Source organism: Garra rufa, chromosome 8 (assembly GCF_049309525.1).
Source record: "Garra rufa chromosome 8, GarRuf1.0, whole genome shotgun sequence".
Taxonomy (NCBI): Eukaryota; Metazoa; Chordata; class Actinopteri; order Cypriniformes; family Cyprinidae; genus Garra; species Garra rufa.
Genome location: NC_133368.1, coordinates 2,832,808 through 2,859,919, shown reverse-complemented (window position 1 = coordinate 2,859,919; position 27,112 = coordinate 2,832,808). Strand labels below are relative to the sequence as shown.

The 27,112-nt window shown below is 36.3% G+C and overlaps 1 protein-coding gene across 1 annotated transcript in view; it reads right to left on the bottom strand.

The window, feature by feature from the left end:
- igsf3 (immunoglobulin superfamily, member 3) overlaps positions 1-20,204 on the bottom strand; it is a 180,448-nt gene extending 160,244 nt beyond the window's left edge. Inside the window, exon 1 of the mRNA XM_073846209.1 lies at positions 19,829-20,204. Coding sequence (XP_073702310.1) covers positions 19,829-20,162 — 334 coding nt within the window. The 5' untranslated portion in view covers positions 20,163-20,204. The remainder of the gene's footprint in view (positions 1-19,828) is intronic.
- Between the last annotated feature and the right edge of the window lie 6,908 nt (positions 20,205-27,112).

Genomic DNA, 27,112 nt, shown 5'->3' with positions numbered 1-27,112 from the left:
GAAAACAGAAATCTCTTAATTTGCGTTCAACCAGAGGGCGTTCAATCCTTCACATGGAGATCTATGTTCCTGCAGAGTTAAATTCAAACCCTTGATTAGCTAGTTGAGTTGTGTTTGATTAGACTTGGAAGTAAACTCTGCGGGAACGCAGATCGCACGCAAGACGCTGTCAATAGGATGCAGTGTACGGTGAAGAAGCAGCCACTGAATTCATTTCAAACCATATTCACAGCATTTTTTTTTATTCCAGAGGATTTGTTGCATTCATTAGACTCTGCTGAGGAGAGAATGCCTGGGGTTTAGTGGTTTAAGCAAATCAAATCTAAAAGCAACGGAGCAGAGGAATTCTTTGGCCCAATTTCCCAATGTAAAGAAGAACCTGGTTGACACCATCGAAATATATAAACCCATTAAGCCACTCTCATTAGCCGAGAGCTTGTTATTGTTCATGTTCTCAGGCCTACGTTGGTACCCAAGTCCCATTAATTCCATCACATGATGGCAAATAGCTAAAACACAGGCCTTTCTCCTTGGTGCACCCATTACTTGAACTGCTCCACGGTGCCAGATTGATTACCCAAACCCGATGGTAGTAAGAGAGAAGACAGCAGAAGGTTGAACTGTATTCTCACTGTTCCTCCATCAAGCTGTTAAACTTTCTTCTCTCCTTATGCATTTTTTCCTAATAGGTCTATCAGCCACTTACCGTTCAGTCCACTTCAATCTACTGATAGCCTTCTGGCAGCTCCTGGCTGGTAACGGTGAGATTGTTCAGAGCAAATTACAGCTCTAATATCTTTCAATTACTGCTAAAGCCAATCTGGCCGTGCCGGAGGAGGCATCTCAGTACACTTTATACCATTATGTCATTACTCCAGGAGCCCCTCCGATGGCCTGTGGGACTGTCAGGCAAATGGAAAGAAAGAAATGTCTCCTACAGTGCAAACAGTGCAAATCGGATGTGCCCAGTGAAAGCATGCGAAAACCAGCAGGGACACAATTCAAGAGATAGCTCACAGCTATGCGCACGTGTCTGTATTTTCAGCATTTTCAGATTTTAAATTTAAAACGATTGATCTCTGGGATTCATTTTTTTTTTGGATCATCACATATAAAACGCCTGTACTGTCTGACAGGTATTACTTTTTAATAGGTGTCCTGAGAAATCACACCTTTTTCTGTGACAGCTGAAGCCTTTGGAAAAAGGGGCAAATCTGTGGGAGCTATATATATGGGAAATGTTCTTTGCCTGTCAATCTGCGCGTGCTTTAGGAAGGAAGGCATGCAGGTGTGGATAGGGACCATCTAAATCAGTGGTGGTAGTGAAAAGTGTGGAGAAAGTTAGCTAAACTTTTGAATCTCTTTCAGCACCTTCAAAGGAACACTTATCCCAAAAATTAAATTAAAGGAAAACCTATGAAATATTTACGTTATTTTAAAAAAAAATCTACATCGCTTTATATATATTTAGGACTATGGGGGGCACCATTATTTTGATCACGTCAAATTGTTGCACTATTTGAGCTACCCATTGCTATTTTTATGGCAATACAACTTGGGAAAATAAAATACTGATACGATGCCAAATTGGTTGTAATTTTTAGTCAAAAGGCAACAAGAGAAGCGATGTAAGTTTTCACTGCTTTCCTAGTGATAAGAAGAAAAGAAAAGTATGGAAAGATGCCTTTGGACGAATAAAACTTTCTAAAGACCCACGTCTTTGTTCTTTCCACTTTAGGCTTGATGCCATGGTTGACATTTGTGTGGAATTGCCCAAAAGTCTTAATACCTTGGGTTTACTTTCCAAGCATCATTAACTCACCCTCATGTAATTCCAAACCCATATGCCATTAGTTTTCTACCAAAAATATTTTTTAAAGAATTATCACACAGATTTTTATTTTCATACTGTGACAGTTCATAGCGGCCACCAGTTGTCGAGTTCAAAAAACAAGAAAAAAATTATTATAAAAAGCCATTAAAAGTGCAGTATGCATGCTATTGCAGAGTCCTTTGAAGTAGATACAATAGCTTTGTGTGAGGAACGATTAGTCGTTATTCAAGGACAGAACATCCACTTTAGCACTCAAATAACATTATTATTGCAAATTATTATTATACAAAAAAAAAAACATTTCCATTATGAAGACATTGCTTACAACTTACATTGGAGAACCAATTACCAAGACTTCAGAAGGGTCACTTTGAATGCTCAAACTGTGTGTTTTTGTGTTTTTGACAGTAACATAACAGGATACAGTTTTAAATGTTCGTAAATATAACCAGATTGTGTTTGTATGGGTGAACTACACTTCCAGTCAAAAGATTTTTAACAGTAAGATTTTAAAGAAGTCTCTTCTGCTCACCAAGCCTGCATTTATTTGTTCCAAAATACAGCAAAAACTGTAAAATTTTGTAATATTTTTGCTTTTTAAAATAACTATTTTCTATCTGAATACATTATAAAATGTAATTTATTTCTGTGATTTCAAAGCTGAATTTTTAGCATCATTACTCCAGTCATGTAATCTTTCACAAATCATTCTATGATTTCTGGAGTAATGATGCTAAAATGTTGCTTTGATCACAGAAATAAATTACATTTTTAAATATATTCAAATAGAAAGCTGTTATTTTAAATAGTAAAAATATTTCACAATACTACTGCTTTTGCTGTATTTTGGATCAAATAAATGCAGGATTGGTGAGCAGAAGAGACTTCTTTAAAAAAACATTAAAAATCTTTTTTAATCTCAAAAACTTTTGACTGGTCGTGTATTTCCTGACACTAAACTACATCCAGATGCTTCTGATGAAATTCAACCAAACAAACACTGTCAGCAAAACAAACCATTTAAAAAATCATTAAATGTGCAATATGAAATCTACAGGCTCCAGAGGCGAGACATGTAGATATGTCAGACACTGACCAGCAGCCTGACAGTCTGATAAGAGCCAGAAAATAACCTCCAACACTCCTCCACTGATTCCTGGCTTGTCTGTCTCATCTCCTCTCAGCAGCCTCCCACTTCACTTCTCCTCTGTTGTCATCTGGACAGTCTCTTTCTTGCCCCTTTCCTTTGGTCTCCACAACTTCAACTCCCTTTTTCTCATTTTCATACTAGAGCTTTTCCTGACTCCCAGAGAGCCTTTAATATGAAGACTGTGACTTTTTTAAGACAGGAGGTGCAGCTCCAGTTCTCCGACTTCAGTCTGGCCGTATAAACTAAACTCAAAGTACAGGCATAGAAATATCAGTGCAAACCAGAAGTGGCACACACACAGAGCGAAAAATAAAGGAATAGAGACAGCGTAAGAAAAACGCTCTCACTGTGACATTCCTCACCCCTCTCCTTGCACAAGAAAAGACCAAACGTCTACCTAACTATGGCAGGCAAGACGATTTAGCACTTCACAACCACTCAAATCAATTTCCCTCATAGAGGTGAATGTACTGAAGTCACAGAATAATGGGAAAGGACATTTTAGTTGGTTGAAAAGAGTTTAAAAGAGAAAATATAAAAGGAGAAACAGATTGCTTTCTTCTACGCTGATTCTCTAAAAGAGATGCAGCTATCTCCTGCTTTAGCTCTCCCGCTGATCTCAGCAGAACTGCGTTTAAAAACACGCTTCCATTACGCTACATTACCCCCGCTACAGGACTCCAAGTGAACTCTTCACCCCTTTCTCTTAGCACAATCATTCCAGCACCATGTCCTCTTCATGAGGACGAATACAGCTGACTCTGAAAAATGATTTTGTACTTGAACCACAGCATGTTTCGAATGCTTCATTCTGATCGGCCAACCGACATTCCACGGCATAGATTTTCAGAAACTGCGCAGCAATGACAACTCTATTTTTGATCAAAAAAATGCAGCCTTGGTGAACATAAGAGACATATTTCAAAAGCATAAAAAAACTTGCTGACCCCAAAATTTTAAACTCTACCTCCAGGTTTTGGTTGCCTTTTTTTGCCTAAATGATTTCCATAAAGAACTTTTAACATTCTGTTTCATAAAAGGTGAAACTTCTTTGTGGCGAAAGAAGGTTCTTCAGATTATAAAAAGGTAAGAAAGAGATGGTTCTTTAAAGAACCGTTGACTGAATGGATCTTTGTGGAATCAAAAATGGTTCTTCTGTGGCATCGCTGTGAAGAACCTTTTAAAGCACCTTTATTTTTTAAGAGTGAGTTCCATCTTTTGTTTAAAAACCTTCGTAGATCAAAGACAAAAAGATGCTGAGCCAGAAAACAATTTAGATTCACAAGGAAAACACAGCAATTATAGCATCTGGGAAATCTGAATTGGTCAAACATCTGGCCATAAATACAGCAATAATTATTTTTGTCCACTAAAACCTATCAGAGATGCATTTACAAGGACCCTCTTGCCAAAAGTAGCCACAAATATGGCAATCAAACATACTTAGGAAAAACTCAATGATCTAGTCCAAACAAAACAGAACACACACATACTAGTCTTCTAGCTTGTAGTCAGAAAAACCCACTGTACTCATTAAAATGCTTATCTGAGGCAACTTTCTTTTCTTATTCAAATTAGAATTGAGCTTGGAGTACAAATGTAACAACTATGCCTCTAGACAATATTACTCATTGTGAGAACCATGCAGAATGTTGCTGGAGTAAACACGTATCTCGCTGTATCAAACATTATTCACACAATGTACCAAATTCTCATAAAAACCAATTTCATCGCCCAGCAGGTCCATAACTCGATCCACAATGTTTTTAAAAAAAATTAATCTCATCTTTGCTGAGAATACAGTACGTCTCAGAAAGCTGGAAGCATCTTAAACATTAATAAATGTATTTTCTTTTCTATCTTTGATATTTGGCGATTAAGACGTTGTAAGCATATTGGCATTTTAATGGCTCAGGAATGAAACACTTCAGCTTTACATCACAGCAGGTTGAGACGTTTGAACTTCATTAAACTGAAGAACGTCTCAGAAGAACTATGTGATGGCTTCACTCAGAGGTTTAGGCTGCTGTCCAGCATTCTCTGAAAGTCAGGCCAGACCGCACTGCTCCTCACACTCTAATGAGGTATCAAGCCAAACACCAGCCTGCAACCTCTGACTCACGCTAGCACGCTTCTTAAAGCAGGAGCTCGGCTCCTAAATTACTAACGCCCCTCTGGACTCACCTCGCTGTCAAAATACGCTGGCTGACAGCTTTGAAGAGGGCTAGCGCTGTAGCTCTTTATGACTCAGGCACTGCTGCCCAACTCGTTCATGTGTTTTGCCATGATTAAGAGAGGGGAGGTCTCTCATCGCCGGCTCAAAATGAGCGCTCGCAGCACAGCCTGGCATTCGGAGGCGCTGATAGTCTGGTTCAGGGTTTAATATCACTCTCTGTGTAATATGGAGTTGTGAGCATGTGATTATTGGGGGTGGAGGACTCCCTGCTACACATGCTATCAAGTGCAGGCTGTGGTTTTTCTGTTTTCTGCGAGGGCTGGTGCGTAGGTTGGAAAGCTCAAGCTTCAGATCTTCTCCCACTCTGCTGGATCAATGCTGGGAAAGTGATGTTTCAAAACCTCCGCTTGTATTGCTCATGCTGATGACACATATTGGGGAATGTTACGTGTAATGTTGTATTAATATTCCCAATAAAACAAATGATGATACACTCTTAAAAATAAAGGTGCTCCCTGATAACATAGAAGAACCTTTAACATCTGAAGAACCTTTCTGTTTCTCAAAAGGTTCTTTGTGGCGAAAGAAGGTTCATCAGATTATAAAAAGGTAAGAAAGAGATGGTTCTTTAAAGAACCTTTGACTGAATGGTTCTTTGTGGAACCAAAAATGGTTCTTCTATGCAACGCTGTGAAGAACCTTTTAAAGCACTTTTATTTTTAAGAGTGTACATCACTACTTTGTAAGGAAAGTAGTATTTCTTCATGCTAATCCAACGAATCACAAGTGGTGACACCTGTTTGAAGACAATCATTAATTACGAAATTCAGTTTGGAAACACTGACACAGAAGAGAAGTAATTGTTAAATAAACTTGTTATTTTTGTGCTCAAAATCTTCTTGTAGCTTTATAACATTATGGATAAATCACTGATGTCACATGGACTACTTGAATGTGGTAGTTGCGTAACTTTCTATGCAGGGTCAGAAAGATCTTTGATTTAATCAAAAATATCTTAATTTGTGTTCCAAAGATGAACGAAGGTCTTACAGGTTTGGAACGGCATAAGAGTGAGTAATTAATAACAGAATTTTCATTTTTACATGAACTAACCCTTTAACATCCGTCAAAACAGTGATCCTTTTTTCTTTTCAGGCTCTTTGATGAATGCAAAAGAACTGCATTTATTTGAAACAGAATGCTTTGTAACTGCTATATGTCAAATGCTTTAATGTCATTTTGAGCAATTTATTGCAACCTTGTTGAATAAAAGCATTCATTTCTTAAAAAACAAAAAACTCTAATTATCAAACTTTTGAATGGTAGTGCTTTAAAAAAAAAAAAAACTTGTGAATTTGAAGAGTATCATCACTTGTAGCTTCCAAAAAGTATTCAGAATGTCTAATGTTTAAAATACGCAAACATGCTAAGGACGCAGCAGCGGTAACTCGTTGAGAAAAGCTTCACACAGCACTCTCAAGGTCACCAAAACACTGATTACCGTGAAAGCGCTAGTGTTTACAGCGATGGCAATGAGGGCTCAAAACATTGCCATATATGGACAAAGAGATAATGACGGATAAGAGAAGAAAGATCAGCCTGTTCTTGTGGTTTGTCTCTTTAAATTTCCCAGGCACAGTCACTAATGACAATGTTCACAGATTCAACTCTGCTTTATTTCATCACTACAGGCAGAAACCTACGAGGCAAAGTGAGTGTGTTTTATAGATGTATCGTGTTGCTGCCAGGTGTTCTGACTGAGACCATGATTCTTGTTTACAGTTGAAGTATACAGTTTCTCCACCGCTGCAATCACTCTTTTCATGAAGCTGACACACCTCAGACGATACGCTACTGATTCCAGCTCATATCCTGGTTTCAGCCTGACTCACCACTGACTCTATTCTCTCTGGCTTTCTCTTTTTGCTCCCCTTACTCATATTTCAGGTTGTTTGAGGTGGTCTGGTGCCAGGGGCCTGAATCACGTCAGGTTATAGAGGATAAGACCTTGTTTGTCCCTGAAACTGCTTACGTAGCAGTTTTACACGACAACAGCACGTGAAATAGTATTACAACTGACCCTTTACTAAGCCACAATGACCTTAAAATGTTACTGAGCAATTCTACCTTAGAAACTCTCCCATTCAGTCCCACAAGATTTTGCTTTTTACGCACTTCTATGGAGGATCTGAATTTCAAAGACATCCAAAAAGTCATTTTTAAGTAGTCCATGCTGTGGATTCAACTATATAATATCCCTCATTCACAAGTGAACATGTACAATGTCAGTAAGACAACCTACTTTTGCTTCAAGGTAAAAAAACAATTAATAATTTGATGTTAATTCATGTAAGCATTAATTCAGGTCATAGGACTAAAGGTTGTGGTAACTAAGTTCTAATTGCTAATAATGCTTTCAAATGAGATTTCTGTGAGTAGCATTTACCTTCTGACTTGCAGTCTTAGATTTTAAATACTGTTGATGTTTTGCACTTCACATTTCATTTAAATCCATGTAGGAATATTTCACATTTAGTTTTACTACTTTGAGAACATTTTTATAGGGAAGAGTTTTTTTTTTTTTTTTTTTTTTTTTTTTAAACCTTCGCAAACACTCAATACAATACACGTCAATACACCACCACCATTTTTTAAGTTAGTTTACAGACATTAATTAACTCTCCCGTCTGGTTTGTTTATGAGACAAAATGACAGATCCTGCACTATGATTGGTCAAATTGGCTGTCAATCAAACTCCTGGTAAAGGGTCCTGGCTCGTTCTCTCTCTCCATATCATCTCTCTAGTGCTCCACATCTGTATTTTCTCTACATTTTCTCATAAATTTGGAGTGTTTAAATGTTTTGTAATTAAACTTTAGTACATTAGTATACATCCAGACTTTGCTTAGACATACTTCAGAACTGGGCTTGTCTGTAAAGGTCCCATATTGTCAAAATCGAAATCGAAATTTCCTGGCTTTTTTCATGATAACTGAGGTGTAGGGGCTATGTAACTACCATTTGAGTTTCAAAACAGTCAATCCACAGTAAACTGCACACAGCCTGCTTAAAGTAGCTGTTCATTTTCATGAGCCACTGTGACTTCCGTACAGATGTGACGTCCGATCTACTCAGTCACCGCTTTCAGTCACCACCCCGAGCACCAATCACGTCCCACCCTCCTTTTGTCAAACCCAGACAACATTGCGTCCATAACATTGCTAAGCAACAACAACACGAAAACTAATCTAGAAAACCCTGTTCAGTCGATAGATGTCGAAACTACATCATTGCACAGGCTTCAGAACAACGTGAATATAAGAGACCAGTGGCACGTCAACTTCAGCCTCTTTCACACAGCAATTTCGGTAAATACACGGATAATGTGTCCCATGATTTGTTCCGGAGTTGTTTAATTTGGTTCATTCACAGTTGTTTTCCGGAATCTGTGCGTGCTTTACACACAACCCATAAAGACATGTGACGTTTGGATGTGAGATGTAATGCGGCGCGTACGATTCACTAAACTGAAACTAACCTGAACAAACTGTGCTTCAGCGCTGATAGTGAGGAGCTGGCTCTGTCTGATCGCCGCTTCATTCCACTTTGCATGTATTTTTTCGTTGTGAAGAGTCGCATGATAACGTGCATCATCACTACAACACTGCCTTTATGGCTCTGGCTTTTGTTCACACAGCGCTCGTTCCCGTAATTTTCCAGAATCAGCGCGCATTGTGAAAGGGGCAACAGTTATGTAGCTTAATGCATTAGGTGTTTGAAAAAGAAAAAACATTAATGATCATTCTGAAATATCCTGTTGAGTATCAGCAGGCTAGGCTCTCTCTATGGCTCTGGGTTTGGCTACGACGATACATGACCGTAGTTACCTGTGATTGGCCTGGCTGTGCGTCACTCAGAAAACAACAGGCCAATCAGAAGAGAGGCTCATGAATATTAATTAGATGGGCCAAAATCGACCTGTTTTTGACAGAGCTCCTAAAAAAGGAGCTGTCAAAATATATTGAGATGGATTTTGGCACTTATACCGCAAATATATATTCTTAAGGACATCAACAACTAAAATAAACCTCCAGAAATGTGTACAATATGGGACCTTTAAGGACAGCTGATCTGGGCTTTAGAGGCGAGCAGATAATGAGAGATATGTTGGCATGCACACCCAGTGGAAACTTCAGAGGAATGTATAACACCCTACATGCATATAAGCTCAGCTCTCCAGCAAACGAGCCTCAGATAGAGTCCAGCTGTCTCCAGCAAGAGTCTGCATGTTTCAAACCTACTGGGGGTAGCTGAAAATCTCAAAAGCAGTTAGTAAAAATCTATTTTCGGGGCATACTCATATATATTCTTCTGACGAGTTTTGCAACACACATGCTGTCATTGTAATGCATTGACACTGAACTGACTCAAGCTGAATAACAACTTTATTATCTTCTGTAGAGCTGCTTATAGCTGAATTGAACTTGTTTTATAATTGATGAACCTGCATACAGTAGTTATTAAACTGAACCAACACTAAACTGACTCCAGTAGAATAATGATAGCAGCAGAACTTGGATTTGCCTCATATTGGATGAAGTTTGCATCACTGATTCAGTTTTTTTTCTGTTTACTGCAATAAAGCTGCATCAAAATTTTTTTGCAAGATGCAAAATATGGACCAATAATTGGTTTAAGTGGAAACAACAGATTTCAAAGGTCAACTTCCAGAACAAAAATTTACAGATAATGTACTCACCCCTTGTCATCCAAGATGTTCATGTCTTTCTTTCTTCATTCATAAAGAAATTATGTTATTTGAGGAAAACTTTTCTCCATACAGTGGACTTCTATGGTGCCCAGAGTTTGAACTAAAATGCAGTTTAAATGCAGCTTCAAATGATCCCAAATGCAGCTGTAAACGACCCCAGCCGATGAAAAAGGGTCTTATCTAGTGAAACTATCAGTTATTGTTATTTTTAAATTACAATGTATATACTTTTTAACCTCAAAAACCTCAAATGGCTGAAAAACTCCCATCTTACTTTCTCCCTCGACTTCAAAAATCATTTCAAAATCATCCTACATCGCTGTGGAAGTACAGACCCAGTTTTTGCAAATTGAACATGCAAAGAAGTTTAAACATCCTTAACAAAGAAGGTAAAACAGCGATGTAGGGCAATTTTAAAGTTAAGGGAGAAAATTCGATTTTAGACATACCCTAACTGTCTTGAACCGGGGAAAAAAAAAGCAAAGTTCAGGCAGAGCAAGACAAGATGAGCATTTGAGGCTAAAAAGTATATAAATTGTAATTAAAAAAAGAAATAACGTTTCGCTAGATAAGACCCTTCTTCCTCAGCTGGGATCGTTTACAACCACATTTGGGATCATTTGAAGCCACATTTAAACTGCATTTTGGACTTTCAAACTCGGGGCACCATAGAAGTCCATTATATGGAGAGAAATCCTGAAATCTTTCACTCAAAAAACAATTTCCTTACGACTGAAGAATGAAAGATATGAACATCTTGAATGACAAGGGGGCGAGTACATTATCTGCAAATTTTTGCTCTGAAAGTGAACTACTCCTTTAAGTTAGATAAATGTATGTGTGTGTGACAGCGCAATGTCACTGAATGACACAATGAATCCTAATGAAGACTAGCAGTTTTAACAAACACACACACACTCAATAGAAGAGATCTATAGAAGCCTAAGATGAAACCACAAGAGACAAAAATCAAAGGTTAAAACAAGCACACACGCACCTTTGGTGTTCAGTAAAAGCCTTGTTTACATTAATGACACACCAAGTTGTAGTAGCTAAATGTTTTACTTCACTCCGTCAAATACAACCTTAACCTGCACGTTCTTTCAAATATCTAAAGAGGGTCAACAAAACATCACAAGAATGCAATTAAGTCTGAAAAGGAGAATAATAATGGGACTTTATCGAGCGTGCATCTATTCAGAGTATCCCTGACTAAGAAACATCCTTTCTTTGTCTGTTTTTGTCATTTGGAAATAGTGGTGATGCTTACTCATACCATTCATTACTCTGTTCTTGCCAATTCTTCATAGTAATTTAATGAAACGATGAATTCGCATTCATGTCCTTTGAATTATGTTAAAATATGTGCACACAACCAGCCTTGAGTGTACTTTAAAACTTAAGAAGAGTGACTTGCGGTGCTTTCACACTTTTAATTGGTTTGTACTCATTTCTTTTCATCTTAAAACATACATCTCCGCACTGCAAAATACGTGCTTGACATTTCACAATTGCTTGACATCTTAAAGGATTAAAACTACTATGTTTGGACATGCACAGACCTCAAAATCTATTAAAAAGAGAAAATAAGTATCAGATTTAGATCTGAGCATTTTGATGTGAACATATGAAAAGAAAAAAAGTATTTTTGTAACCAAATCTGGTCTGTGCCAGATAACCGTTGGGAAAAATACACTACGTCGCTTGACAGAGTAAATGTTGAGTAAAGTGTCGGAGGAAGAGGATTTCAGTCTGAAAGCTCAAAGCCGTAAACTGTTTCAACTAACAAATACATCAATAAATGATATCCAAAACAAAAACAACTCAGTGCCAAACACCCAGTAGTGATTGTATCGCTCATGTTTGAACAGAGTTGCATCACTGGGGACAGGGTTGAGAAAAGCACCAAGCTAGAGAAGAGGAGAAACCATTTGAAATGTACAACTACAAAACTCTAAATCTTCTTCAGAGGCAAACTGTTAAATAAATCATTGCAGCTGAGTGAAGCAGATTAAAAGAGGATGTTTTTCGCCCGTTTGCTTGAACCATTTTTCTTTGGCAGAAGTGAGCAGAGCTTCCTTTTTGCCCACCGACGTCAGAAACAGCAAGCCGCCAAGGGAACGCGTAGAAATGGCCGTTTATTCGGGAGAACTGAACTCTATCGTCTTATTTCATCGTTCCCTCATGCAAAACACCAGATACAGCCAAGGACAATAAACATTAGGGACTACAGGGACACAGCTTTTAACAGGGCACAAACGGAGGAGAGGTAATACAAGAGATACAAATGACAACACTAGAAGGGTGAATCTCACAGAAACATGCTCAGGTCACATTTCGTACCAGCAGCAAAGAAAAAAGAAAATTGTAGTTTTTATAAAGACAATTAATTATTTTTCATAACAATAAAACATGTATTTTTGGGAAAAGTCTATATTCAAGACAAGTGATTTTTTTTTCTATTTCATTATAAAATAAAACTAAATAAAAATATTTTTTAATTTAATTTTTTTTTTTTTTTTTTTTTTAATACTTTATTTATAGGTATTTCTCATAACAGAAAAAAAAATGAATTTAACAAATTGAAACATAAACATATCAGAATATTTTAATTTAATTTAATTTAAAATAATAAAATACATTTTTTACAACACTGGAAGTCTGAATTATTACCAATTTTTGAATTACTAACAATTTTTGGGGAAAAAAATTACTCAGATTTTTTAAAATTTCTATTCATTATTAAAAAATAAAATAAAATAAAATCTCAAATTGGAAAAATCTCAGCGATTTTTTTCCATTTCATTTAATTTCATAAAACTAAATAAATATTTCTTTTGTGCAACACTGGAAGTCTGAATTATTACCAATTTTTAAATTAGTAAAAACTTTTGGGAACAATTTTATTATTTAATTTAATTTAATTATAAAATAAAATAAAATAAATGTTTCACATTTCATTAAATTTTATTTTTAACAACACTGGAAGCCTGAATATTACCTTTTTGAATTAGTAACAATATTTGGGAAAAGTCTTTATTACTCCCAGTGATTTTTTTCATTTCATTACAAAAAAAAAATAAAATAAAAACATTTTTTCTTCCCATTTCATTTTATTTAATTTCATAGAATAAAATAAATTTTTACAACACTGGAAGTTTGAATTATTACCAATTTTTGAATTACTAAGCATTTTTGGGAAAAAAATGACTCCTGATTTTTTTTTTTTTTTTCATTTCATTATAAAAAAAAAAATCTCAAATTGGGAAGAAAAATGGGGGGAACAATTTCTATTACTCTCAGTGTTTTTAGTATTTAATTTCTTTTAATTATAAAATCAAATAATACAATAAAGTAAAATAAAAGAAGGGGGAAAAACACACTATTCCTTTTTTTTATTTCACAAAATAAAATAATTTTTTTTACAACACTGGAAATCTGAATTATTTCCAATTTTTGGATTAGTAACAATTAGGAAAAATCTCATTATTTAATCAAATAAAATAAGATATCAAATGGGACTTTTTTTTTTTACATTTTATTTTATTTCATTTCATAAAATAAAATACAATTTACAACACATTTGATCATTTATTTTATTTTCATCTTACTTTATTTTATTTTATTAAATAATGAGATTTTTCCCAAAAGTTGTTACTAATTCAAAAATTGGAAATATATATCCATTCATTTTGTTATTTTGAATTTGGCCTAAAATCAGTATTCCTGTCAAGAACATGTGCAGATGATATTTACCCTGAATTGCCGGCGGCTATGTAAATAAACTGAGTTTAACTGTGATTACAGAACGTATTAAGGAAAAAAGAAACATAACTGAAAAAGAGAGATACAAAGAGAGGGCAGGGTGATTTTCGACGACAGCACGCATGCAGCTGCCAGGCGGTGAGGAATTGAAAAGCATGCGAGGGTAGTCCTGTAATGTGAGCAAGGCCGCGGGGAAATGGGTTAAGAGGTTAGAGACACACAGAGGCTCCAGTGAGAGATGTGTTTCCTCCCCTCACCTCATGTACACTGCCTAAAAATACAGCCCACAATGAGCACAGCCATTACTCCTGTCAGCAGCTGAGAGCAGCCCAGTCATGGCCTACATTCAGCTCGCACAATCCTAACCCACTTATCAAACACACTGATCACTCATTAATCTATGAGCATATACATACTAATTATTACACTGGGCAAGGATGTGTATGTGTATATTTAGCACTACATTTGCCCCGACCAGCTTCCACAACTTCAGTCATCACATTCTTCAGCTGTTAGCTTAGCTTAAACATGCACATAAACAGCTCCGGTACAGTCTGTGGAATCCTACAGATACTAACACTTGAGTATGACTGCGATTTTTGATTTTACTATGTTATTCCTAGTAAAATCCTGAAGGTCAAACATATGCTGTGGCTTTTCAGTGGCTTTGTTCCAAATGCCAGTGAGCTGCTAACAGTATTTTTAGGCACTCCTAAGCTAAGGCAGTGGGTAGCAAAATTATGCTCTGTTAGATGTCTCGCTGTGGCCAATTTTGGAATCCCAGCCTCACTATAAAAAATAAAAAGTACACAGCACACAAATATAGGGTGAAATAGTCCAATATTACAAGGGAAGTAAGTCATTTTTCAGAACTAACAGCACCAAACAGACTAGCAAAAATAACAACTGCTTTCAAACACAGTTCAATTCCATTTGCTGGAAACACCAGCGCTCTAGTGTATACAGTTTATCTTTAAAATTGGACTGTTTCACATTTTTGCCTTCCTAACTAGTTAGGTAAGCACATTTCACCAAATATATGTGTGCCGTGAACCATGTTTACTCTTAATAGTGTATTGCTTTGTTAGCTTAGCAACATGTGCTGAAGTACAAGTCATTTGTGATCATTAATCCGATCTCAGGAAACTTCATTTGTGGTCAGCAGCTCAGTATACTTTGGAATAAAGACGCTGTTATCTGTATTTGCCAGAGCTGCTGAATTTAGTCACGTTTTACATCTGACCTTAGCTTGTCTTTCAAGCATAAGCTTGCCTGATAGAGACATAAAGGCTTGAAGGAGGTTTTAGAGCAGATCCTGATGCACTGTGGGAATTTCTGGATGTGAGAAAAGATCAGATGCAAAGGTCACCCCACCCTGACACACACACACAAGCACAGTTTGTGTCTAAAATACGCTAACAGTTCTGTTTCACCCTGTTCTAAGAGAAGGGATTAAATTTAGATCGACACCCCATTTCATTAGGAATATGAAATCCTGCAGTATTAGAGAGAGGAACTCACATGGAACAGTAGAAATGTGTTTTATTACTAGCATTAGCATCTCAAAGACAGTAACTGAACTCAATTCAGCATACAGGGTATTTTTTAAACCAGACTGAAAACCTTAACTGCTATTTTCTTATTTTAAGAATAAATGTTAATACTAGTTTAAACTAGTTTAAATGTTTTTATTTCTTAAGATTTTTCTTACAAAAAGGTTGATAAAAATGTTTTAAAGGAGAAGTTCACTTCCAGAACAAACATTTACAGATAATTTATTCATGCCTTTCTTATTTCAGTCGTAAAGAAATTTTTTGAAGTTTTTTGAGGATTTCACTCAATATAGTGGACTTCTATGGTGCCTGCGAATTTGAACTTCCAAAATGCAGTTTAAATGCAGCTTCAAAGGACTTTAAATGATTCCAGCCGAGGAAGAAGGGTCTTATCTAGTGAAATGATCGGTTATTTTCGAGAAAAAATATATATATAATTTATATACTTTTTAACCTCAAATGCTCATCTTGTCCAGCTCTATGTGTATTTTGGTTCAAGACAGTTTGGGTATGTCGAAAAACTCCAATCTAATTTTCTCCTCCAACTTCCAACCTCCTACATCGCCACAGCAAAGAAGATCAAACGCTCTTTACAAAAAAAGGAAAAACAGCGATGTAGGGCGATTTTGAAGTTGGAGAAGAAAAGGAGATGGGAGTTTCTCGACATACCCTAACTGTCTTGAACCGGAATACACAGTTTACGCAGAGCTAAGACATTTGAGGTTAAAAAGTATATAAAATGTAATTTATTTTAGAAAATGACCAATTGTTTCGCTAGATAAGACCCTACCTCCTCGGCTGGGATTGTTTAGAGCCCTTTGAAGCTGCATTTAAACTGCATTTTAGAAGTTCAAACTTGCGGTCACAGAAGTCCACAATATGGAGAGAAATCCCGAAAATGTTTTCCTCGAAAAACTATTTCTTTACGACTGAAGAAAGAAAGACATGAACATCTTGGATGAAAAGGGGGTGAGTAAATTAGACGTAAATTTTTGTTCTGGAAGTGAACTTCTCCTTTAATAAAATATGACAACTTATGATTTTTTTTTCAAGAATTTAACTTAATTTACATAAATTCTAAACTTCTTAAGCTCTTTCTAAAGATGTTTTCATTAATCCAAGCCCCTGAACCATAAATAATCACATGGCTATACTATATATCACAATATGAATACATTTATTTTACAGTAAGTCATTTTTGCTTTAAATAAGGTCTTTATGATATCAACATTTTACTGTCAATATCACAAAAAACGAATAATACTAGCTTTAAAAAAACTCACTAAAGACAAGTAAACAGTAATTAAATAATAAAAGAAACTAAAAGCATAGGACAAAAAAACTACAGTAGAACAAATAAGAAATGCTGAATACATAATCAAATCAAATCTATAAAAACACTGCATATTTCTTACCGTGTAAATTAAATGTATATTTATTCTTGTTAAAGCTACAACAATGATTTAGTCAAGAACAGTGAGAGATTTTCTATATTTTGTTGTTTAATTAACATGAATGACAGACAGCAGGAATATTAGACAGCTGTCACTTTAAGAGCTACCCGGATCCAATATAGCCTAATGTTACACGCGTTTTCTTCCTCAGCTGTTTGCTTTTCAGTCATTTCAAGACCGAAATTACTGTGTTTATGAGGATACTTGCAAAGACAGCCATTTTGACACATACAAGCATGATGTTTAACTGTTCAAGGCCTAAAAAGCGGCAAAAATAACTGCGCTCTACGAGCACCGTCTTCACATGCTCAAAAACAGCACGCGCATATAGCAAAACGCTTTCTCTTTCTCATTTCGACAGCTGAAAATCACTTTTTTTAAAACCGAAATGCTTAAAAGTGTGTTTAAACTATATGTTTTCATGACCTTCTCTACCGGTTGACAGATTTCTACCAGTTAATCGTGTCTATCGGTATCGCCCACCCCTAACTATACTGTACTCTGACCCTTTGTTTGCCGCAGGTTTGTGACAAAGACTAACTCAAGTTATTTTTCCACCCACAATTCTGGCTATTATAATGATGACAATAGGACGCTAGGTAAAAAGGAGCACTTCCATGAGGTTCGCATATAAAGACAGCAGAAAGCATGATGGTGTTTTTAAGGAAGGACAGGGATCTCAGAATGGGGCGTTGAGCAACATGCCTGTCCTTAAACAGGTGGCTCTCAGTGTGATGCTCCCCAGCCCACACCAAACACGACTCATGACTCACCGATCCCATATTAAAACTGTTCCTGCTGGTCCACATGTCCATTTGTGCAGCCTCTCAAGACACGCGGTGCATGTGAGCCTATGCAGTAACGCCTGGCGTTGACAACTCAGCCCACACGGTTAGTCACAATCAACGGCCGAACTGTTAACAATGAGTATTTTGTAATAAGTTACGGTCACTGATAAGCCCATGTGACTGCGCTAACAAATGGATGAGGCATCAGCGGTATGTGTGCATGAGCAGAGCTGGAAGGATAAAGTTTAATTACAATTATAATTAAGAGGACTATTGATACTGATATCATGGTGGCAGGTGGCAAGGCAGCATTACAAGCCTGTGCCCTACTTAATAATAGGGTGGGCTGGCACACAGATGGACTGGCATTCTGTCAGGTAGCTTCTCTATTACTCCACCAGAACAGTGACTGATTTGTGCAGCATAAATCCACTCAGGCATTAAAAGTCCACCAATTAGCGGAGATCCATTAACACGAGCAATGACGAGTTGGAGAGGATTCAGGCTGATGGCTCCAAAAAAAAAAAGCTGCCTTTCAAAATGTCATCTTAAAAGAAAAATCATAAAATGTGACTTTCCAAGCTCATCCAAAACGGCATTTCCAGAATTGCCTGAGAAAACTCTAAAATTAGTTTCAAAAACCCAGTAATAAATCAGTAGTACTATACAGTGTTTTCTAAACAGTTATTAATTGGGATGCACCAACAAGCTGATTAAAATATTAGATAATTTCTTTTAAATAAATTAGAAATAAAAACAAAATTAATCATTTTAAATGCTATAAATAAAATTAGGCATCACAATATTACAATGTACAGTACAAAAAATAGATATTCATTTTGAGATTTGCTAAAGATTTAACAGCTGTTTTTAAAAATTAACATCATGATGATTTTAAAGATGTTTCTTATGCTCATCAAGACTGCATTTAGTTGATCAAAAATACAGAAAAACTAATATTGTGAAATATTATTTCAACATGAAATAACAGTTTTCTATGTAAATTTATATTAAAATGTAATTTATTCCTTTGATGCAAAGCTGAATTTTTAGCATCATTACTCCAGTCTTCAGTGTCACGTGATCCTTCAGAAATCATTGTAATACACAGATTTATTGGAAACAGCTGTGCCACTTAATATTTTGTTGAAATCTGTGATACTCTTTTTAAGCATTCTTTAATAAATAAAAAGTTAAAAATAACAGCATTTATTTAAAATAGAAATATTTTGTAGCAAATATAAACTACCATTTAAAAGTGGTCAGTGGTTGATAAAAAGTCATAGCAAAGACTTATATTGTTAGAAAAGATTTGTATTTAGAATAAATGCTGATCTTTTTAACTTTTTATTCAGCAAAGAATCCTGAAAAAAGAATCACAGGTTCCAAAAAAGAAAATATTAAGCAGCACTGGTTCCACTGTTTTCCATTAGAATGATTTCTGAAGAATCATGTGACACTGAAGACTGGAGTAATGGTTGATTAAAATTCAGCATTGCATCACAGGAATAAATTATATTTTAAAATATATTAAAATAGAAAACTATTATTTTAAACTTCAATAATATTTCACAACATTACATTTTTTTTCTGTATTTTTGATCAAGTAAATTTAGCCTTGATGAGCATAAGATTTACTAATCCCAAACATTTTAAAATAGCAGTTTATAAAAAATATTCATATATTTCGATATATTGTGCATCCCCCTATTATTAACATACAAAGTCTGTCATTTAATGTATAGATTCAGGTGGGACTGAAATCTTGGTTATCACTGATTGATTTAATTCCCTTTTTAAATTCTCTTTTTAATCTTTTATTGATTAAATTCTCTTTTTAAATTGGATGGGCTGCCACCAGTCCTTGAACCACCAACCATTTTACGCGGAGTGCTGGTGGAAAAGGCCTAAATCCAAGGACAATACCGTAACTGTAACTTTCTCGTTGTGCTGACTGACAGCTTTAGTTATGGTTTTTAATGAAAGGTCAAAATAAATGAGAAATTGTAAGGAGGGAAAAAAAATAATAATATCCCACAAATCACAGACATTGCTATCCGGATGGAATTTGATTTCTCAGAGGACCCCTGAGTTATCTGAAAAACAGTAGGTAATTTTCTCTGTAATTTGCACCAAGGTTGTGAAAGAAAATCACAGATGTGTTTGAATCAGACGAGAATAAAATCACAAAATACATCTGTGAAACACGCATTTACCCGGCCTCCTGTGGGAAAACCTGTCCGGTCTGAATAAGGCTCATGGATGCAAAAACACAGTGCGGTTGGAGGCATACTATATTATAAATCAGGGTTAAGTGAGAGTTCGTGGGGGGCTCACCGGTGAGGTTGGTACGGGCGCTGTAGGAGCCCAGGTAGCGGCTGTCGGTGTTGGGAGTGTAGCACTCGTACATGCCCTGGTCGGTGGCCTGCAGCTTGGTGATGTGCAGCAGGACAGAGTCTCCGCTCAGCCTCTCGATGTAGATCTCCTTGCTGTTGACGCGCTGGGCATACAAAGCGTAGGCGTAGTTGTGCTGGGACGTGCTCACGATACGGATCTCTCGATCAGGAGCGGTGTAAAGGTACATGGACCATTCAAAGTCTTGTTCGACCCCTTCCTTGTAGCCGGTCACGTTACACCAGATGGTGATGTGAGAACCCTCAGTTCGAATCATGGGCCCCGACTGAACTGTGACCTGCCGCTGGGCTGAGGAAGTGGCCACTGTAAGAAAAACAGAATGAGTGGTCAGTAGTGGTCAAGCATGTGACAATATTCAATATCTTAATAGAAGTGCTGTTAAGTCAATTAATCGTGATTAATCTCATCCAAAATTAAAGTTTCTTTACATACATTTCTTAAATATATACATGTAGTGCGTGTATTTATATATACATACATACAGTCAAGCCCAAAATTATTCATACCCCCAGCAAATTCTGACTTAAAGTTACTTTTATTCAACCAGCAAGTTTTTTTTTTACTGGAAATGACACAGGCTTCTCCCAAAAGATAATAAGATGATATGCAAGAGGCATCATTGTGGAAAAAAATATTTCTCAGCTTTTATTTACATTTGAACAAAAAGTGGCATGTCCAAAATTATTTATACCCTTTGCAAACTGTCACAGTCTATGGGAAAATCCAAAGTTCTATACCATTCCAAATAGTCCAAGCTGTTCTAAAGCATCCTAATTACCCTGATTCATTGGGAACAGCTGTTTTAATCAACTCAACAGGTGAAAAACAGAAGCTCTCTGCTGTTGGTTTGTGGACAGTCATGGCTAAGACAAAGGAGCTCACTGAGGACCTGCAGCTGCGCATTGTGGCTGCTCACAAGTCAGGAAAGGGTTATAAGACCAATGATGTAGCCTTCATTTGACGTAAAAAAAAAGCCTTCAACCCTAAGAACACCATCCCCACTGTCAAACATGGTGGTGGGAACCTAATGTTTTGGGGGTGTTTGTCAGCCGGTGGACCTGGGAACCTAATCACAGTAAACAGCACCATGAAAAAGGAGCAATACATCAAAATTCTCAACAACAACATCAGGCAGTCTGCAGAGAAACTTGGCCTTGGGCACCAGTGGACATTTCAGCACGACAACAACCCAAAACACACAGCAAAAGTGGTGAAGAAATGGTTAGCAGACAAAAACATTAACGTTTTGCAGTGGCCCAGCCAGAGTCCTGACTTAAATCCAATTGAGAATCTGTGGAGGAGCTAAAGATCAGGCTGATGGCAAGGAGACCCTCCAACCTGAAAGAGTTGGAGCTCATCACTAAAGATGAATGGGCAAAAACACCAGTGGAGACATGCAAAAAGCTGGTCAGCAATTATAGGAAGCGTTTGATTGCTGTAATAGCCAATAAAGGCTTTTCTATTGGGTATGAATAATTTTGGACATGCCACTTTTTGTTCAAATGTAAATAAAAGATGAGTAATATTTTTTTTTCCACAATGATGCCTCTTGTACATCGTCTTATTATCTTTTGGAAGAAGCCTGTGTCACTTCCGGTCAAAAAAAAAACTTGCTGGTTGAATAACAGTAACTTTAAGTCAGAATTTGCCAGGGGTATGAATAATTTCAGGCTTGACTGTACATATACATATTGTAAACAAATTTTTTGGATGCGATTAATCACGATTAATCGATTTAACAGCACTAATCTTAATACTTAATTTTTGCTCAGGTAAACTATTTTAATCAAACAGCTGTTGAAGCAAATAGAAAAATGTTTAAAGAACGAACTAAACTGGACAAAACGTATTTCAAAACAATCTAGTTATCATATTGATAAGAAGGCCACTCCTGTCTGACAACAAAACCTTCTAGCTTTTGAGTGCTTGCAATTTATGTGTGTGTGGAGTTTGCAGTGTGTGAAGAACCACCGGCTTTTCAAGAAATCAAGTGGCCTTCAGCCAAGAGACCCATTACACACTAAACGCCGCCACTCAATAGAATCACACTGAACTATAAAGCCTTTTTAGGAAACACACAATGTGTGTCTGCTGTGATTAAAGAACTCATGGTTTAAATACTACAATTAACACAAATGAAGGTCAAGGTGCAAGCAGATCACAATGAGTTTATGTAAACACACTCAGCTCAGGTCTTATTTATATAAAAATAAACCCACTTAGCAAGGGTTGTAACTAAACAGACTTAAGACCTACATTAACTGTTCATTACAGTATGTTTACTGTTAAATTGGACAAAATTTGAAACAGAAGATCTTCTCTCCTTGGGATCAGATGAAGAAATTAGTCAAATGATTCCTGAAACTAAAGATTGCCTCATTTATGAAAAAAATCACTAGGAAACAAACAATACACAGGGCCGAAGACAAATCACATTATAAAGTTTTAACAGCATTTTGGTGCAGATGAGTGAACAGCAGATGCAGAACATTCAGTAGGAAAGGTAATTGGGCAATTTTAATGCAATTTAATGGGTTTCACGTGTGAAAGTGGCAATTTTTCATCTTTGTGTGTGTCTAAAGTTGTTATTTTCCTGCTAAATTATGGTTTATATTCTTGAATTTTTGGAGAATATACCTAAGAAATGCACTTTTGCTCATGACGATTTTTTGAGTATTATACATACACTACCAGTCAAAAGTTTTTGAACAGTAAGGTTTTTAATGTTTTTTAAAAGAAGTCTCTTCTGAACACTAAGCCTGCATATATTTGATACAAAATACAGGAAAAGTGGTAATATTGTGAAATATTTTTACTATTTAAAATAACTGCTTTCCCTATCTGAATACATATTATATAATACATGTGTGTGTGTGTGTGTGTGTGTGTGTGTGTGTGTGTGTGTGTGTGTGTGTGTGTGTGTGTGTGTGTGTGTGTGTGTGTGTGTGTGTGTGTGTGTGTGTGTGTGTGTGTGTGTGTGTGTGTGTGTGTGTGTGTGTGTATGTATGTATGTATGTATGTATGTATGTATATATATATATATATATATATATATATATTTTTTTTTTTTTTTCAAAAGAAATTATAGAAATTAATACTTTTATTTATTTATCAAGGGTGCTTTAAATTGAACAAAAGTGATGATAAAGACATTTATAATGTTACAAAATATTTATGTTCTTCAACTGTTTAGAATATTAGAACGTTTTTGAATCATGTGACTGGAGTAATGATGCTACAAATTCAGCTTTGAAATTACAGGAATAAATTCAATTTTAAAATACAGTCAAATAGAAAACAGTTATTTTAAATAGTAAAAATAATTCAAATTTGTACTGTTTTTGCTATACTCTAGATCAAATAAATGCAGGCTTGGTAAGCGAAAGAAAAATCTGGTAATGTAGGTCAATGACTGGTAAATAAACATTTTGAGTTATTTTTAGTCTTAGCCTTAGTTAACAATATGTTGCATTGTTATGAATATTTAGAGATGCTGGAATGCCTAATAAATTATTTTTCAAAATGGAATCAAAACATCAAAATAGTGTAATTGTTAAATATTTTGGATTGAATTTAATGAAGTCAGATCTGTTGTCTTGCACATTTCTTCTCGTAATGTTATTATCAATATTACTTTTTGTGGTAAACCACGATACGCTACCATTCAAAACTAAGGTAAAATTTTGAGAATTAATTTTTTTTTTACTTTTATTCAGGTACGACACATTACATTGACCAAAAGTGACAGAAAAGATGTTTATTGTGTTAAAAAAGTATTTTGTTGTTGTTTTTAAATGTTCTTTTATTGTCATTTTTTTGTAATTAGTCAACAAAAAAAGACAAGGAAAAAATTGTTTATTTTCTTTATGCCTCATCTTCCTATAAATACATATTTAATGTATAAATAATATTTGAATATATATTTGTAGTTTTGGTAGTTCAAGTAGATTGATATATTAACGTTATATGATACAGCCATCAATATGCCATCCCGTAATACCTGAAACATTATCAGCATTTTTTTAACAGTGAACTTCTGGCACGAACGGCTGCCGTTTTTTAACAGCGAACTCCTAGCAAACGCAGCTGCCGTTTTCTTTCTTTTTTAATTGTAAATTTAACAGGAACTTTATTACTGTGTAAAATAACTCACTACCTGATACTCTCTCAGTATTTAAGCCTCCACAGGATGCATAAACGACATTATTTCCTTTATTTTCATAAGTTTTACAGCATCTGCATTTCTCAGACAGTAACACCTCTGTGAGAATGATGAGAGTTCGGTACAGCGTAAAAGATGTTAACTGATACACTAACGTCGTCCTAGCCTGTCCGAGTTTGACAAAACCATAAGATAAAGGAAGACAAGTGTGAACAGTTGGAGCTGAGAGAACAGGGAGAAAGTCATTCCTCGGATGTCATTGTCCAATCTGTAACAGACAAAAAGACGCAGCCCATCTGCTAGCGTGTCCCGTCTGGTGCGGATCTGTGACAATGAGTGAGCGTGTGTGGGTGAGAGCTCCCTACGCCTCAAAAGAGACGTCAGTGATTTAATTACTTCTAAATATGCACACGCTTCTGCATCTCTGGGCCATCCCGTAGTGAAGTGAAAGTGGCTTTTATCACTTACTTTATCAGTTTCCTTCCCTCTCGTAACCCCTGTATGCCCACACATGCCTGTGCTTTCCTCATGCCGGCTGCCTACACACACAGACACTCCAAAAAAATACCACTGAAACAGCATCCTAGTGCCATGTCAGTAAACAGCTCTATAGAACAGCAGTAGACAGGAGGGTTATCGTGACTGTGCTACACTATGGCACAACCGTGCACGAATTTACACTTCCCAAGGTGATCTGATGTTTGTCATGCCCTGCGTTTCTCTCTCCCTCCATGACATCCAGCTCTGTAGGAACCCCTATATTTACGCTCTGCCAACCTGGCTTCCCATAAACAATTTCATGTGCAGTAAATTGTTCTCTATTCAGTCAGAATTATAGCTCAACAACAGAGCCAAACTAGTCTCACAGTGCAAGGCATATTTTAGTCAAGAATATCCTGGCTACCCTGATGCGACTAATTGAAGATTATGTGCAAACGGGGAGGGAAAAACGACTAAGTTCGCTCAACTACTTATGAATTAATTATCTGCAGTACTACAAATGTTACTTTTAAAACGTACTATACTATACTTAATTATATTATAACATACAATAAACATTTCACAGAAATAACTCTTTAAAAAAAGCTAAATAAATGTGCTTTAAAACATATTTCGTATATTAACTAATTGCATTAAATTCCAAAATACTTTTTCTGTTTTTGCATCATTTAACTGTCCAAAGACTTCTTCACTAAAAAACAAAACAAAACAATTATACTATAACGATTAACGATTTATACTATATGGAATCCCGTTTGCGGCACTGAATAAATAAAAATAAACACGGTAATTACGACTTTTCATCTGACAATTCTGACTTTTATTCTCAGAACCGCATGATATAAACTCGCAATTCTGACGTTTTTTTTCTCAGAATAGCAAGATATAAACTTTTTCTCACAAATGCAAGATTCTCTCACAATTCTGACGTTTTTCTCACAAATGCGATTTTATATCTTGCAATTCTGACTTTTTTCCCCAGAATAGAATGATATAAACTCGCAATTGTGAAAAATAAAGTCACAATTGTGACTTTGTGGCAATTCTGACTTTCAATTCTTTCTCACAAATGCGAGTTTATATCTCACAATTCTGACGTTTTTCTCGGAACTGCATTTGTGAGAATGTCACGAGCCGCAGGGTGTCATTTGGATTTGTCTGTGTATGTTTTTATTTACTTTTAAAGGTCTGGTGCCCATCCACTCATATTATTTGGCTGGCAGACTGCACCGGTTTTCATAAAAAACTTCGTTTGTGTTCTGCTGAAGAAACAAAGTCACCTACATCTTGGCCGCCCTGGGGGTAAGCAGATACACATCAAATTTTCATTTTTTGGTGAACTATCCCTTTAAATTGTTATATTTCACAATATTACTCTACTTCTACTCTATTTTTAATTAAATAAAATCAATAAAATGTAATCAAATATGCACCTTTGGTGAGAAGAGACTTCTATCAAAAATATTTTTAAAATCGTACAGACTTCAGAGGTTTAAATAGAAGCATATATTATTCTGGCATCTTTGTTTCTACTATGTTTCCCGGTGGATTTAGAGTAAAAACTATGCAATCCAGCGTTCATAAGCTACACAGCAACCAACCAACCACTGACCAGATTATGCTATTTTCCTTTGTAGTAAGCAGAATCATATGGTCAGTGAATTGTCCGTAGACATTCTGTACCTTTACGTCTAATGCTACTACCAAACCAACTTTATTTCAAGTTTTTGTCTTGTTTACATTCCCACCTACCGTTAAAAATTCACCCTTCTTTGCACTTCATATCTGTGTCCCCTGTGTACCCTCACTTCTGGTTTTCTCATTTCACCCACCTTCCTTATTGAAGATGTGACCCCAGGTCTGTCTCCTGAAGTTTCACATCACTGTGCCAAAGTCCTCAGAGCCACTGTTCAGAGTCTGAGACTCAAACACTGGCTGGGAGACACTTTCCCTGAAAACCAGACTTTACCTGTCAGCACAGACCACTGCAAAAATACTGACTGTTACACAGTTCACTCCAACTTTGAGTTCGTACATCTGTTAGACTGATTTAACTTGCAGAAGCGTTCTAAAAAAGACTCCACAAAGTCATTTTTCCCCACTAGTAACCAATACAGCCCCATCATCATAAAAAAAGTCTTTACAGTATGTGGTTATGAAATGTGATCAAACAGGGTTGCGATTCGTAAGTGTGCCAGAGTCCATTTCACAATTCCAGCACGCCTGGAGTGACAGGTCGGCGTTTAAGCCGTGTCATTCAACGGATGAAAGCGACAGCCTGCTAGACCATGAACCATCACTCTGATTTCAGCAGGATGAAGATTTCATATGACATATTAAATCCAGAGACATTTCGGAGATGTTTAACTGGAACATTCATGTCAGGCTCATTCCTCTTTTTGAACTCAGCTGATGAAAGTACCGTTTCCATGTGGGTCACAGAAGACTTCCCCAGAATAACCAGCTCCGGCCTGCCATCAGCTCTGCAGCATTAAATATGGATCACATACTGTATAAAACACCATGCGTTTCTAACAACGCGT